Source organism: Saccostrea cucullata, unplaced genomic scaffold (assembly GCF_032062105.1).
Source record: "Saccostrea cucullata isolate Sc308-1 unplaced genomic scaffold, CSIRO_AGI_Scuc_v1 ctg319, whole genome shotgun sequence".
Classification (NCBI taxonomy): domain Eukaryota; kingdom Metazoa; phylum Mollusca; class Bivalvia; order Ostreida; family Ostreidae; genus Saccostrea; species Saccostrea cuccullata.
The window spans coordinates 771,990-786,184 of NW_026920610.1; the positions used below are offsets into that span (position 1 = coordinate 771,990).

Here is a 14,195-nt window from a genome sequence, read left to right on the forward strand (position 1 = left end):
TAATTATTATGCACAGGTACTTGGGTCTTGGTTTATAAATACGTATATACCTTATATTGATATGTAAAAAAAGTACTTTTTTACATATCAATAAGGTACATATATTATGCATATAAACGGAATTTATTTTTAAAAACAAATACTTGACATGCCGCAGAGTAAGAAACTAAATTTCCAAAGTAATAATAATTAAATTACAATAAAGACAATAAAGAATACAGCAAAATTAACCACAACCCCCCAAAAGACAAAATCTCTTACAATAAAAATATTATAACCGGTAGAAATACACAAGTCGGTACTTCGTTTAATAATTTATTAACGGTCCAAAACTTGGTGTTTCTACTCGATCTGTGTGTCGGCGTGGACAGTACAATGTCCAGTTTCCAACTGACGATCATGTATGAAATAGCCAATTTATAACAATGATGAAATAAACAATTAAATTGAAGAGTTACTCTAAGCAGATGGACATAATTGACATAATTAAATTAATTGAATAATAATTAACAAGTTCACTCAGGCACAGGTGGCATCAAATGTCTTGCGGTCACGGTCTTTAATTATGTTTTACTTAGCACTATCAAAGAATATAATTGTGACTCAAAATCTGCTCATTTCACACGGTCACAATATGTTTAGAAAGTGAAAAATACATGTCGGCCTAATTCTTTGTTTTTCAGTTATGAAATTCAAAATTAAACATTTAAAATCAGAGACATAAATAACATAATGTTAATTATGTCTCTATTTAAAATCCTATAGAAAAGATTGAAAATTCATTAAATTGAAGTACTTTTCCATATCAAAATATTTCCTAATCTCATCATTCAAGTGCATTGAAAAAAAGGTCAAATGATACTTCTGCCCCTGCTATTGCATATAGTACGTGCAGGGACGTGGATGTTGACCAAAGCAACCCTGCAGAAGATCCAGACATTTTATAACACATGTCTCAGGTGCATCTTCAACATGTCATGGTCTGAAAGGATTTTAAACGAAGAATTATGGAAGCAGAGGGACAGGAATTTAACGCAGTGGCGAAGCATCGTTTTTGAAAGTGGGGGGGGGGCAGCCAGAGAAATTTTTTTTTACCTACCTGAAAAAGTTGACAAGCAAAAAGAAAAAAAGGGGGGGGGGAGTTGCCCAAAGTCGAAAATCCTATTTCGGGGGGGGGGTAAACTTTTTCTCAGTGTCAACTACTTCCAGTACCAATTCTAATACTACATTTTCGGTACATCAGTGGGGGGCCAACCAGGCTTTCATTTAACATTTCCTATAGTATAAGTAAGGTTGGGAAAAAAAGTGGGGGGGGGCAGCCCCCCTGGCCCCCCCTGTTGCTACGCCCCTGTAACGAATGGACGTATAAATTAGACAGAGAAAGTGGGACTGCCATGGATTGGACACACGGTAAGGAACTCACAATCCAGCATCATACGCCAGACCCTGACTTGGAACTCACATGGCAAAAGAAATGAGAGGACGCCCAAGAAACGCCTACATGTAGCTGGAGGCGTAATTCCCACTCAGAACTAAAGACACAGGACATGGCATGGTACATGTATATGATGCAGCAAAAGCAGTCTGGAATCGAGTTCGTTGGAAACTGTCGTCGATGACCTTTATTCCTCAAAGAACGATTGACCTAAGTAAGTAAGTATATAAATGATACTCCTAACCCCTTGAAATTTAAAAATAAAAGAGAAAAAAACCTAGTTGACTATCGTAAATGGAATTCCATAAAAAAATATAAACAAATAAATTAATTATTTTATTAATTTAAAAAAAAATCAAAATTAAGTTAGAATAAGTGAGAAAGATAAACGTCGCAAATTAAACCCCAAAAATTCTTTGAAATCAAAATTCTTATTCAAGCTTTTTTGGACGTTATTCAAAAATAAAATATACTTATTCGTAATCACAGGCTCCTGACGTTACTTATTTTCCTTTTGATAATAATAATAAAAAATAACGTTACCCTACCTAATGATGAACATGTATTATTAGGTAGGTTTTTTTTATTAAAAGACACACATGTATTATAAAGTAGGAGTATATATTTTTTATTAAAAGAAAAATAAGTAACATCAGGTGCTTGTTTTGTAATGTATTTGTCTCTCGATAAGAAAAAAAGCGCGATTTATGCATGGATATCAATAGACATTTCTCAAGGATTTTCGACGTCTCTCTTTCAATTTGATACTCATGAAGAAGCATATACGGGCCCATATTAGCACACGGTTTCAAAAATGTGTGGGAGGTGGGGGGTCAAAGAAAATCCATCCTCGCTATGCCAGGGTCCTGAGTCAACATATTTCCGTTGGAGGATTTTAACTTTGAAAAAAAATATAGATTTTAAAACAATTTGAAGTTCTTCATTTAAATCCAGTTAAAATATTCATGATCCCTGGATGTTTTTTTTACGCTTTAAATCTGGTTGATCACGTCAAATATAAATAACAATTTATGTCTCTGATCATTTTACTGTCTACTAATTTTAATTATGTCTAAACATTAATGAAATTACCAAAGGTAGAGGTTAGGCGTAAAACAAAAACCCGTATTTTTAAGTGTTTGATTTAATTATTTTTACATCGAGTTCTAAATTATACGAGGGAGTGAAAACATACAAAAGAACAGCTCCGCGAGAACATGCGCAAACATCGTTCTTTCTCGCAATTTACCGTCGAAGACGCCATTATCGTTCTCCGAGACAGGGGCCGAGATTTGGGCAATAGTTCGAGTTTTGCAGCGCCAAACATCACCAACACGTGTTTGAAGGTATTTCTTTCTATCAGGCACGCGTATGAATGAAAAAAGTCATGGAAAATGGTCACATGTACACAGTAAGTAAAAGGTCACTATCGGTCGAATTGTAAATACTTTTTCAATAACAAGTTTCGCATCACTGTCAAAACAACATCGTCTGCTACAGATACGCAAAGCTATTTCGAATTTCCTCGAAGAATCACATATGGGACAGTATCATATTTTCGAAAGTTTTGCAAATTTGAGCAGCTATAAAACAGCCATAAAACATAGTTAGGAAAAGGTCTGTATTCACTTTAAAAAATAGATAGCTAAATATCTAGGCCCAAAGTGTGGTACTTTTTTAACAGTGAAGAGAGAAATGGGGACTTTGTTGAAACAACACAGTACACAATTTATTCATTTAGAAAATGACTATATCTTAACTCTTAAATGTACACATTTTTAAATATTCTGATCACAATTTATTTAATTTTGTACCATTGATTACCAAAAGCTCCAGAGAAATGAAATAGACTTGAGATTGATATTTATATCATATGTTGCTCATGGAATATTGGCAATGTTATATTTTATATTTCATTTTTTTTCAGTCCTTTATTGATTTGATATTATATTTCCAGTTTATATTTATAGGTAATGAGTCATATTTTTTTTTCCATGAGTAGGAGAATGACAACAGAAGAGAACAGCAGTGATGGATTGACTTCTGTGTCCACAGCACCACTGGTAGTAGAACACATGCCACTCACCATTAGCCAGCTAACAGACAATTCTCAGCCTGAGGGGGTCATGGCTTCAGATAGTGTTCTCACCATTGCAGTGGATACAAATAATTCTGTACTTCAGGAATCATTCTCAGGTAGAAAATCCATGTTTGTACATATAAAGTCATAGAATTTATTGAAGTTTAGGACATATTTAACAAACCTAGCATCTGTCAGACATTTATATATAGCATCTAATTTTCAGACAATTAGGTTTTTATATAAAAGTAGCTTAAAAAAAAGAGGGTCCTCCACACATAATTTTCTCATATTATTGAGCATTACTTTTAGCATTCAACCTTTAAAAAAGTTAAAATGTAATTTAACATAAAATAATTATTTCACAAGTTTCTAAAATTTTTCCCAAGGCGTTTTCATACCTAACACAAAAAACTTTGTCTTAAACATTGCTCTCGATTTTTAAACTATTTTTTGTCTATTTTCTATTTAGTTTATTCAACACAAAAATATGCATATTCGGTAGCATCTGTTTATTGCCACTGATAACAGGTAATCAACAAGGTGTCAACTGTGCTAGCAGATGTAATTGCAGTTGTAATTGCTCCTTATTTTCATTAAAAGTGTATATTATAGAGATGCCAGATGTGGAAATTTTTACAGAACTGATACTTTGCTGCAAATAAGTTTAGAAGTGCCTAAGACAAAACTATTACTCCATAAACAATACAGTGATCAGGAAAGGTGTGGCTACAGTACTCTATAATTAATTTAACAAGGAGAGGGAAACAATTTCATGGAAGCTAACATAAATGTTCAGAGTCAGCTGAAGATTTTTCAATGACTTAGTAAATCCTGCATCAACATCAGCATATAACAGCCCCCTTTAAATTTACAAAGCTAAACAGGGTATGCATTTCTAAATTAAAATATAAAATAAACACATTAGAACATTACTTAAATAAAGTATTATATTTAAACATTTTGATATATTTTATGAGATTAAAAGAAAAAAAAAAACAGGGTATTTCATTCATACTATATTACATATTATTTTAAAAATATAAGCATGAAGTTTTGACATTTATTTCAATTTCAGATCTTTAAGTCAAGGATACAACTCATGTCCCTTAGACTTAGTGAGAAAAATCCATTCATCCATCTATTAAAAGCTTGAAACTCAGACTGTCTGCAGAACTTTATTAATTTTTCTAATTGCCAAGTTAAACTACAACATTTGCCATGAATATTATTTAAATGATGCTCTTATGGACTGGCAGAATAGATAGTGAACATAAAATTTTATAATTTCAAAATTAATTCACATTATAGTACAAGTTTCTAAACAATGTATGAATAAACAGTAAATTTTATGAATTAATGATGGTGTTAATATTAATAATAAAGTTTTATCTTGTTGTTTATTTTTGTTCTATCAAAATCTGCTGGTATCTGGCCAAAATTCTTTTGTATATTTTTTCTTCACAAGATCAACACCAATTTTAAAATTTACCAGGGAATTAAAATTAAATGCCTAGAAAAAGCATTTTCAAAAGACAGGTGTCTCTCACGGTAATATAACTCTGTTAGCACACTATTTTATCAATATTTATAAACACACATATTGATGCAGTTTGGAATCATTGGATACACTTAACCTTTGATTTTTTTTGTCTCTGAATTAGTAATATCTTTTTATACTCAAAGGCCACTGGGTATTTTATTGGAATATTTATTTCTTGATGTTATTTTGATGTATATGTATTTTGTAGGCAGTGATCAGGACACTAAAGAAGAACCTCCCAGCAAGAGGACAAGATATGACACAGGGAATGGAGAGTTATCACAGGACCAGTCTATCAAGGTATCAGTGGAAAAAAATTACAGAGCATGGGATAAGTGAATTGACAATACACATGGATATGTTATTTATGTTTTTTAATTTAATGTTAATGATTAATTTTGTGTACTTTCAGAGTCTCTTGTTTACAATAAACAAAGCCATCTGCATGCGGTTGGATGGGATCGAGAACAGTATAGAAATTCTGAATGGTCGAACTAAGTTTCTGGAGGAAAAATTAGAGGAATTGATTGGCCATGTAAAGGAGAATTCTACCACAGACCACAGTACCACGCAAACAACTCCAAGTGTTGGATCTATAGTACAAGCACAAACCAAGGGGTAATGATATAACAAACTGATTAAGGAGTAATGATACAATAACTATTTGAAATGTATCAGTAAATGCAGAGACATCCATTATATGTTTCTGGTAAATGATATAGAAATAAGATAGTATTCAGCTCAGATTCATTTTGAATGAATGTGCATATAGATGTTCAATGTAGGGACCATGCCTCAAGATCATAAACTGAGAACAGACTTGGTTCACAATATTTTTAATTTTCATATCTTGAATTTTATTCAAAGAAATTGCTTTAAAATTTGCAATTTTATACAAAGCAACAATTCAAACATATAATATAAATTTGGTTTCATTATCAAAATTACTGAAAAAGTTTACATTGGTTTGAAATTTTGACCTAAGTTTGTTCTCAGTATATGATCTTGGGCCCAGGGCAGGTTTATCATGTACTCTGGATAATGTGAATTGATATAATGAGACTATATAAGTCAAATAATTTTACATACATGATAAATATGAAGACTTTTAAAGATCCTTTTTGAATTTCATTTCAGATTCTAAAATATAAATATTAGGGATGTGCGATTTTATCGGTATACCGGTATATCGCGATTTTTTGCTCTACTGGTCAGAGACCAGAAGAGCTTATGCGATAGTAATGCGTAAAGTCGAAATCCGTCCGTTTTTTTGTCTTCTGTCAAATTATACGTCTGTCTGTAAACAATTTTTCAAAATGCTACTCCTCCTACAATTTTAGTCTGATTTCAATATTACTTGGCACACAAGTAGACTACACTAAGATACATAGAATAATGCATCGGTTTTTGATTTCGGTGATCGGTGTTGCCATGGTTACTAAAAATAGAATTCTCTGTGAAATTCCTTTAAAACACTACTCCTTCCACAGTTTTGGTCTGATTTCAATATAACTTGGCACACAAGTAGACTACTTTAAGATATGTAGAATAGGGCATCGGTTTTTGATTTCGGTGAAAGGTGTTGCCATGGTTACTAAAAATAGAATTTTCTGTGAAATTCCTTTAAAACGCTACCCCTTCTACAGTTTTGGTCTGATTTCAATATAACTTGGCACACAAGTAGACTACACTAAGATACATAGAATAGTGCATCGGTTTTTGATTTCGATGAACGGTGTTGCCATGGTTACTAAAAATAGAATTTTCTGTGAAATTCCTTTAAAACGCTACTCCTTCTACAATTTTAGTCTGATTTCAATATAACTTGGCACACAAGTAGACTACACTAAGATACATAGAAAAGTGCATTGGTTTTTGATTTCGATGAACGGTGTTGCCATGGTTACTAAAAATAGAATTTTCTGTGAAATTCCTTTAAAACGCTACTCCTTCTACAGTTTTGGTCTGATTTCAATATAACTTGGCACACAAGTAGACTACACTAAGATACATAGAATAGTGCATCGGTTTTTGATTTCGATGAACGGTGTTGCCATGGTTACTAAAAGTAGAATTTTCTGTAAATTCCTTTATTTGTGAAAAGCTATTTTCCTTCTACAGTTTTGGTCTGATTTCAATATAACTTGGCACACAAGTAGACTACAAGGATACATAGAATAGTGCATCGGTTTTTGATTTCGATGAACGGTGTTGCCATGGTTACTAAAAATAGAATTTTCTGTGAAATTCCTTTAAAACGCTAAAAATACAGTTTTGGTCTGATTTATATAACCTGGCACACAAGTAGACTACACTAAGATGCATAGAATAGTGCATTTGTTTTTTTGTTGCCATGGTTACTAAAAATAGAATTTCCTGTGAAATTCCTTTAAAACGCTACTCCTTCTACAGTTTTAGTTTGATTTCAAAATAAGTTGGCACACAAGTAGACTACACAGAGATACATAAAACAGTGCAATGGTTTTTGATAAGTACAAACCAGTAGAGCTACAGTCTCGACAGAGACTTCTGGTTTGTTGTGTGATACGTATCGTGATACGGAGACATAAATACCGGTCTTTAGGTACATACTATAAAGTCCAGAAATTATTCATTTTTTCGTTCAATCTTTCAAATTACAATTACAGAAAGTATAAAAAATGTTGTAAAAAGTGAAAAGAACGGCATCTTACCGTCCAAACATAATTGATTTTATATACATAAAAATTTCAAGAAAGTAAAATTTTGTTTTTCTAGCATATTTTTTAGAAAAATAATGACTTTTCATATAAAATCATTGTAAAAACTGCTTTTAAAAATATCATGATATTATTGTGATATTGTGGGGGAAAAATCGTGATATATCGCAGTACGAAATTTTTGGCGATACCCATCCCTAATAAATATAGGGAAAAGTAATTTTTTTAAAGAATTTCTTTCATACAATAAAATGTTGGTTTTTTTTTTTATTTTGTATATTCCAAACTATGATTTTCTTTTCTTTCTCAGAGGCATTTAGAATTTGAGTTACAGACACTCTTTATTTTGTTTGAAAAAGGGAATTAAAATATTTTGCATTGTGCTTTAATGGTAGATAACTCTTGTGTCTCTCTTTCAGTGCTGTCTTGGTAGGACTTTCACAAGGAGGAAAAGTAGAATCACAGAGTAAGCTGTATTTTAGAAAAATAACCATAAGGACTTTATAAATGTCTTTGTATGCAGTGCAGTTTAAAGCTTTTTTTAGCAGAATTGAGGATAAAGAATTTAAGTCTTTTGTTTCATTTTCCTTCAGATCCAATGAATGGAATGGGAGGAGTAGAGAGTCTACAGAACATGGGACTTGGGCCCAATGTGACACTTATCACACTTAACTCAGAAGGTTAGATCTAAGAGACGGATATCTGAATTTATTATCAAAGAAAACGGAGTCATTATTTTAATATATCAACTCATTTTACCATCAGAAATCATACATATTTACAGAGGATTTTCCTCATGGTACCTGGCTTGGAGACGAGACAAATCCTGAAATGAGGGTGAGAGTTCCTATTACTCCAAGGTAATCATGGCTAGCATTTCTTCTTTCCCTTTGTCAGTAGCTGCAGATCTGTAGCTCACTGGTCTGAAAAATTGGTTAGTAACTCATAAACATGACAGAGATATAAATTTTATTCTATCTCATTGTCTTGTTTGAATTTGAATGCATAGAATTATAGTTTTTTGTTACTGTAAATCACTTTTTATTTGTGAATACTTTATTTTCTCTGAATTACGCAAGACCATCATCGGGGGAAAATTTCATTCTCACATATAACTTGAAATAAGTCTACTGACAAAGATTAAAGAGCAAAAACAACGATCTCAAGAAAATAAAGTGTCACAGACAAAGTTGTAGTGATCTACAGTATCCACCCCAATTTTCCCAGGCTAGGCTACAGATCTCTAGCTGCAGAACTGTAGCTCTCCGAAAAGAATATATTGACAGACCGTAGCTGTTGCCTTTTAATATCTTCTTTAACAAGCAATAAAAATATTTTGAAATTCTATAAAAGAAGGAACAGAATTCAAGATCGGGAAGTGTTAAGGACCCTCTATACACAAGTGCAATTTTTTTTTTTGGACATTAAGAAAAATATATTGTATAAAGGCGTTAATATTGAGCTTATTTATGTAATTTTCACTGTATGGTGCGTGGGATTTATCCCCGAGAAAAATGTTCAAAGACAACACAGTATCAGTGAATAGAAATCACTGTTAATTACTTCAGGAGAGAAAATACATGTAAATAACACGTTCAGTTAATTTATCTTGGCCTGTTAAAATGTCAAGAATACTTGAATTAATTACAAATTGGGTAATATAAAGTAAATTTATTTTTTTTAAAATTTAAATAAAAGGGCAGATTCACTCTAACTGCATATTGAAAAAACCTTGGAAAAAAAATATATAGAACTCTTTAGTGTGCAGTGTAGAGAGGGTTCTTAATGGTTTAGTGAATTGTTACATTTTGTTTTACTAGTTTTGTAAATTTTGTAGTGATTTGCTGCATATTCACTCCAATTGTCGAACACCAGAGAAAATGGCACTCACAATGTTGGATTATTTATTTGATCGTGAAACTCAGGCTACATCAAACCTTTCAGGAATGGGGAAGTATGGCAAGAAGCAGCTAGACCCATTAATGATCTATGGCATCAGGTGTAAGTTAAGAATGAAATCTGTTAATATTTACATCTATATAAAATTTAATTTCTAAAAACATTCATAAAATTGTTATTAAATGTTGAGAAATTATATAAATGTTTTGTTATATATTTGCAGGCCATTTAATCCACAGATTTAACATAACAGAAAGTGACTGGCACAGAATCAAACAAAATGTTGACTCTAAATGTCGGACAGCATTCAGAAGGAAACAGCGAGGAATGCCCTTAACAGTGAAAGCATTTCGTGGGAAAGCCACACCTACATATGTTCAGATGAACCCAGCAGATAATTCCCTAAGTGATGAAGATTCCATGCAGGACTCAGAACTACACATCAATGCAAGTTCTCCACTCCACTGCTTGTTGATGTCTCATATCTTTATGAAATTAATATACTGAAAAAGCAGAAATATTCACTGGAGATTAAATTTTGTTTATTTTGTTGTTAACAGTTATCAGCAAAATTAAATCCAACATGAAATTTTTATATGACTAAATATTGAATAGGGGTACTTTCGAAACAACAAAATTAAATGCCCACAAAACCTCTTTAGATGATACAGTGTACATGTAAATCAGAAAAATTTTATCCTCACAAAAAATTTTACCTGTACAGTATATGTATCATCACTCTTAATGTGATTTCATAAAGGTGTTAGATTAGAAAATAAAAGATGGCCATTGCTACCTGGTTAACTAATTGATCTGTCAGAAATGATAGTAATTGATATTAAAAACGTTAAAGGCTAAATTGGTATAAATTTTTCAAATTCTTATTCATTTTGAAAAATATAATTCTGCTTGTAAACTGTTTGCAGTTCTAGTAATCTGTTTCTTATCTTCCAGAAAATAAATAAGATGCAGCATTGCTTTATTTCATTGAAAATTTCTACTTTTCAGCTGTGCATGAGATTCCCTTTAATTATATATTTCTTACATACTGTTTACAGCATGATCAGGACCTGAAGCACACTGTAGCAGCCATGGCAGGGGATGGACTACCTCCAGGAGAGATACAAATCCTACATGCCACACCTGAACAGATCTCACAGCTACAACAAGCCCACCATATACAGATCTTACAGGGGGATCAGGTCATACAGATGCCTGTTGGGGTACCGGTAAGTAAATAGGACTTCTGTCCAATCAGCATTTAAAACTGTTTTCCAATGCTTTCTTAACCCAAGGAAACCTCCTGTTCAAGAATATAAGATGGAAGGATTTATGTGTAAATTTAATTTTTTAGTTCAAAATGTTGAATTTACAAAAACAATGTTGTAAATTCTTATCCAGACTTAATATAACAATATACTGTTTTATCTCAGCTTTCTCAGGAAGATGCACAGAATATGCAGGTGGCTGTCTCCATGCCTCAGCCCACCAGTGTACAGGTTGCCACAGTAACAGACAGTGGGGAGGTTCTACAAATCCAGCAGTCCTAGCACCCCCTAGCTAAAGTCCCCACCCCCTCAGTATTGTTGATCTTGAGGCACTAGAGATTTAGGGAGTGATTCCAGCAAACCATGTGTTTCTTCTATCTCTTGGTACACACAGTCAGAATAACCAGTTACAGAGTAGGCACGTCTGAGTAAGAAAGGTATAGTCCACCTTTGACTGATAGCAAAGGATACTGCCAAAGCAGAAGCTTGAAAATCTTGTACCAGCTGGACGTGAGATAGAGAGGAATTCTGTGTGGATCATTTCTGTCTTGCCTGTTGTTGTATGATGTACTAATGTTAATACAATGCAATGCACATACATGTATTTGACGTCCCTTTAAAAGAACAGTGATTTTTAGGAAAGTTATGGACAGTGTACATGTATGCTAGAAGTTAATTAAATTAAACATAAAATGAAGCTAAGTTAAAAGATCGGCTATCTGAACATACCACAATGTCAATTTATAGAGATTTTTTCTGTTTACTTTGATATCAATATATAAAAGAGTATTGTTGATTATTTAAAATTTTGTTACTATGGTTAAAAAAAGTTTGTTCTGTGCATTTGTCAAATATACTGTTTATTTTTAGCTGCAAATATACATGTGTATTTGCTACAGTGTATTTTATTCATGGAATCATTCCAGAAAGAAAATAATGTTTTGTGCATAAAAACTACAGAGATCTGTATGTCTTAGAATATACATGGCCTAAAGTCTTTGGCAGAGTATACTATACGTGTACATAATTTGGCGTATTCAAAATTAGCATAAACACTGGGTATGGAGTTGTTGGCATAATCATAAATTAGCGCTACACATGTCCGTTCAGTGTTCAATATATGAAAATGATTTCTTAGCTGTAAAAAGCCAAAGCGGCCAAAATAAGAAGCCCGCTTTTAAAGTACACATACAGTCTCTTTCTCAATTCAATTGGTTTAAAATTTGCAAATATTTGATAATATAAGCAAAATGATATTGGTTCAGGAAATTTTTTTCTATCTTATTCATACCTGAAAGTATTAACGTAAATACCTATAGTGTGTTTCTCATGCTCAGGCAGTGTTTGGATTCCTGCACAGTCTTCAAACTGTATATATCTGTTAAGGCAGTTCAAGTAATTTCCATTTACTCATGAGATCTGAGGTTTTAAGAATTGCAGTTTCCTGAATCACAGAAAGCTTGGCATTTAAGGATAAAAACATTTGATTGCCAGCCAAACCATTGTTTATGCCTGGCATTTGACATAGGCATATTTTTTAGGTTTTCATTATACATTTTGTACGTTTTCAAAGAATTGCTTGAGTTGAAAGGGTAAAAGTACATTATATGTATAAATATGTACATGTAAACAATTTTTCAAAATGCTACTCCTCCTACAATTTTAGTTTGATTTCAATATTGCTCTTGGCACACAAGTCCAGATAACTACATTTTTATACATAGAATGTGCATCGGTTTTTAATTAATGTATGAACGGTGTTAAGGTTATGGTTATTAAAAATACAATTTTCTGTGAAATTCCTTAAAATGCAAAATACTCCAATATATTTTTATGATTTCAAAATAAGTTAGCACACAAGTAGACTAGTAAGATACATAAATAGTTGCATCGGTTTTTGATTTCGATGAATGTTGCCATGGTTACTAAAAATAGAATTTTCTGTGAAATTCCTTTACAAACGCTACTCCTTCTACAGTTTTAGTTTGATTTCAAAATAAGTTGGCACACAAGTAGACTACACAAAGATACATAAAATAGTGCAATGGATTTTGATAAGTACAAACCAGTAGAGCTACAGTCTCGACAGAGACTTCTGGTTTAGGTTTTCATTATACATTTTGTACATTTTCAAAGAATTGCTTGAGTTGAAAGGGTAAAAGTACATTATATGTATAAATATGTACATGTACATTTTTCCAGTATATGTACAATTCTATGAAATAGTGCTCTTTAATACAAAACATTAAATTTTTATACATGTATGTTTGTACTTCGATGTTTAATTAATGTATGTAAATTTAAGGTTATTTATTAAAAATACAACTGTACTTTGCTCAATACAGATTAAAATGTCAAAATACTCCAATATATTTTTATGGTTGAATCCTGTTAAAAAAAAAGGTCTTTAGTATGTAATAAATGTTTTATACATTTGTTTCCTACTTTATAGAATATTTATAGTTTAATGAAATGAAATCCTTAATTACAAAAGAAAAATATAACAAAGGACACAAAGTTTCGATTTAATTTTTTAAGGTAGATTTATGAAATGCAAAGTAAGTTGAATTTTGCCATGAGCAAAGCAACAATTATTCATCTGTTATGCATATGCCCTTTTCCCTTTAGGTTATGGTCTAATCCAAAAGATAACCTTTGACAATACCGTAAAAAATACTTGTGATTTAACAATCATGTTTGGATATAACAGTTTTGATGAAACTGCATGTTTTCATATACATGTATATTTATACATAATGATTATAAATTCAAATTTGAACATTAATATATAATGCAGTGAAAATAAAATTCAGGATTGATCATTATTTACAGAACTAGCATTCTGTGCTAAGAAACTGCATGTATACAGAAAAAGGAAATCTTTTCTCCACTGTGCGAAGGGCCACAATAGCCATATATTGATGTTGAAGCATCTACATGTGGGTACAGAAACCCCATAGAGTAAGGACTGGGTTATAATACGGGTCCTTATTTTTCAAGGGAGTAGGCATATAATTTTATGAAGGGCAACAAATACCACTACTACATAGACATCTTAATTTTCATAGTTGTGTGAAAAAGTCGAAGGCATTAATTACAAAGATCAGATGATTAGAAACGCATGGGATGGTAAACTTTACATCCTGAAATGTAAATGAACAAAACAGCTATAGGAAGAAAAAAAAATGCAGCTTTGACCCCGACGTGATTCGAACACGCAACCTTCTGATCTGGAGTCAGACGCGCTACCGTTGCGCCACGGAGTCGTACT

At 32.2% G+C, this 14,195-nt stretch overlaps 1 protein-coding gene and 1 non-coding gene across 5 annotated transcripts; one reads left to right on the forward strand and one right to left on the reverse strand.

Annotated features, from left to right (window-relative positions):
- The first annotated feature begins 2,655 nt into the window (after nucleotides 1–2,655).
- LOC134254003 (protein BANP-like) lies at nucleotides 2,656–11,546 on the forward strand. Of its 4 annotated transcripts, none has more exons than XM_062736595.1 (11): nucleotides 2,656–2,781; nucleotides 3,438–3,631; nucleotides 5,267–5,358; nucleotides 5,471–5,676; nucleotides 8,177–8,223; nucleotides 8,351–8,437; nucleotides 8,542–8,617; nucleotides 9,595–9,758; nucleotides 9,880–10,103; nucleotides 10,715–10,885; nucleotides 11,090–11,546. In XM_062736595.1, exons 2-11 carry the CDS (start codon nucleotides 3,442–3,444, stop codon nucleotides 11,204–11,206), a joined length of 1,374 nt encoding a protein of 457 aa, XP_062592579.1. In that variant the 5' UTR covers nucleotides 2,656–2,781; nucleotides 3,438–3,441; the 3' UTR covers nucleotides 11,207–11,546. The 4 variants fall into 4 exon arrangements, with proteins under 4 accessions (XP_062592579.1, XP_062592560.1, XP_062592569.1 ...); XM_062736576.1 differs by having other exon boundaries at nucleotides 2,662–2,846; XM_062736585.1 differs by having other exon boundaries at nucleotides 2,662–2,846; nucleotides 3,441–3,631.
- A 2,572-nt stretch (nucleotides 11,547–14,118) lies between these two features.
- Trnaw-cca (transfer RNA tryptophan (anticodon CCA)) lies at nucleotides 14,119–14,190 on the reverse strand. Its single transcript has one exon. It is a non-coding gene; the product is annotated as a tRNA-Trp (tRNA).
- Between the last annotated feature and the right edge of the window lie 5 nt (nucleotides 14,191–14,195).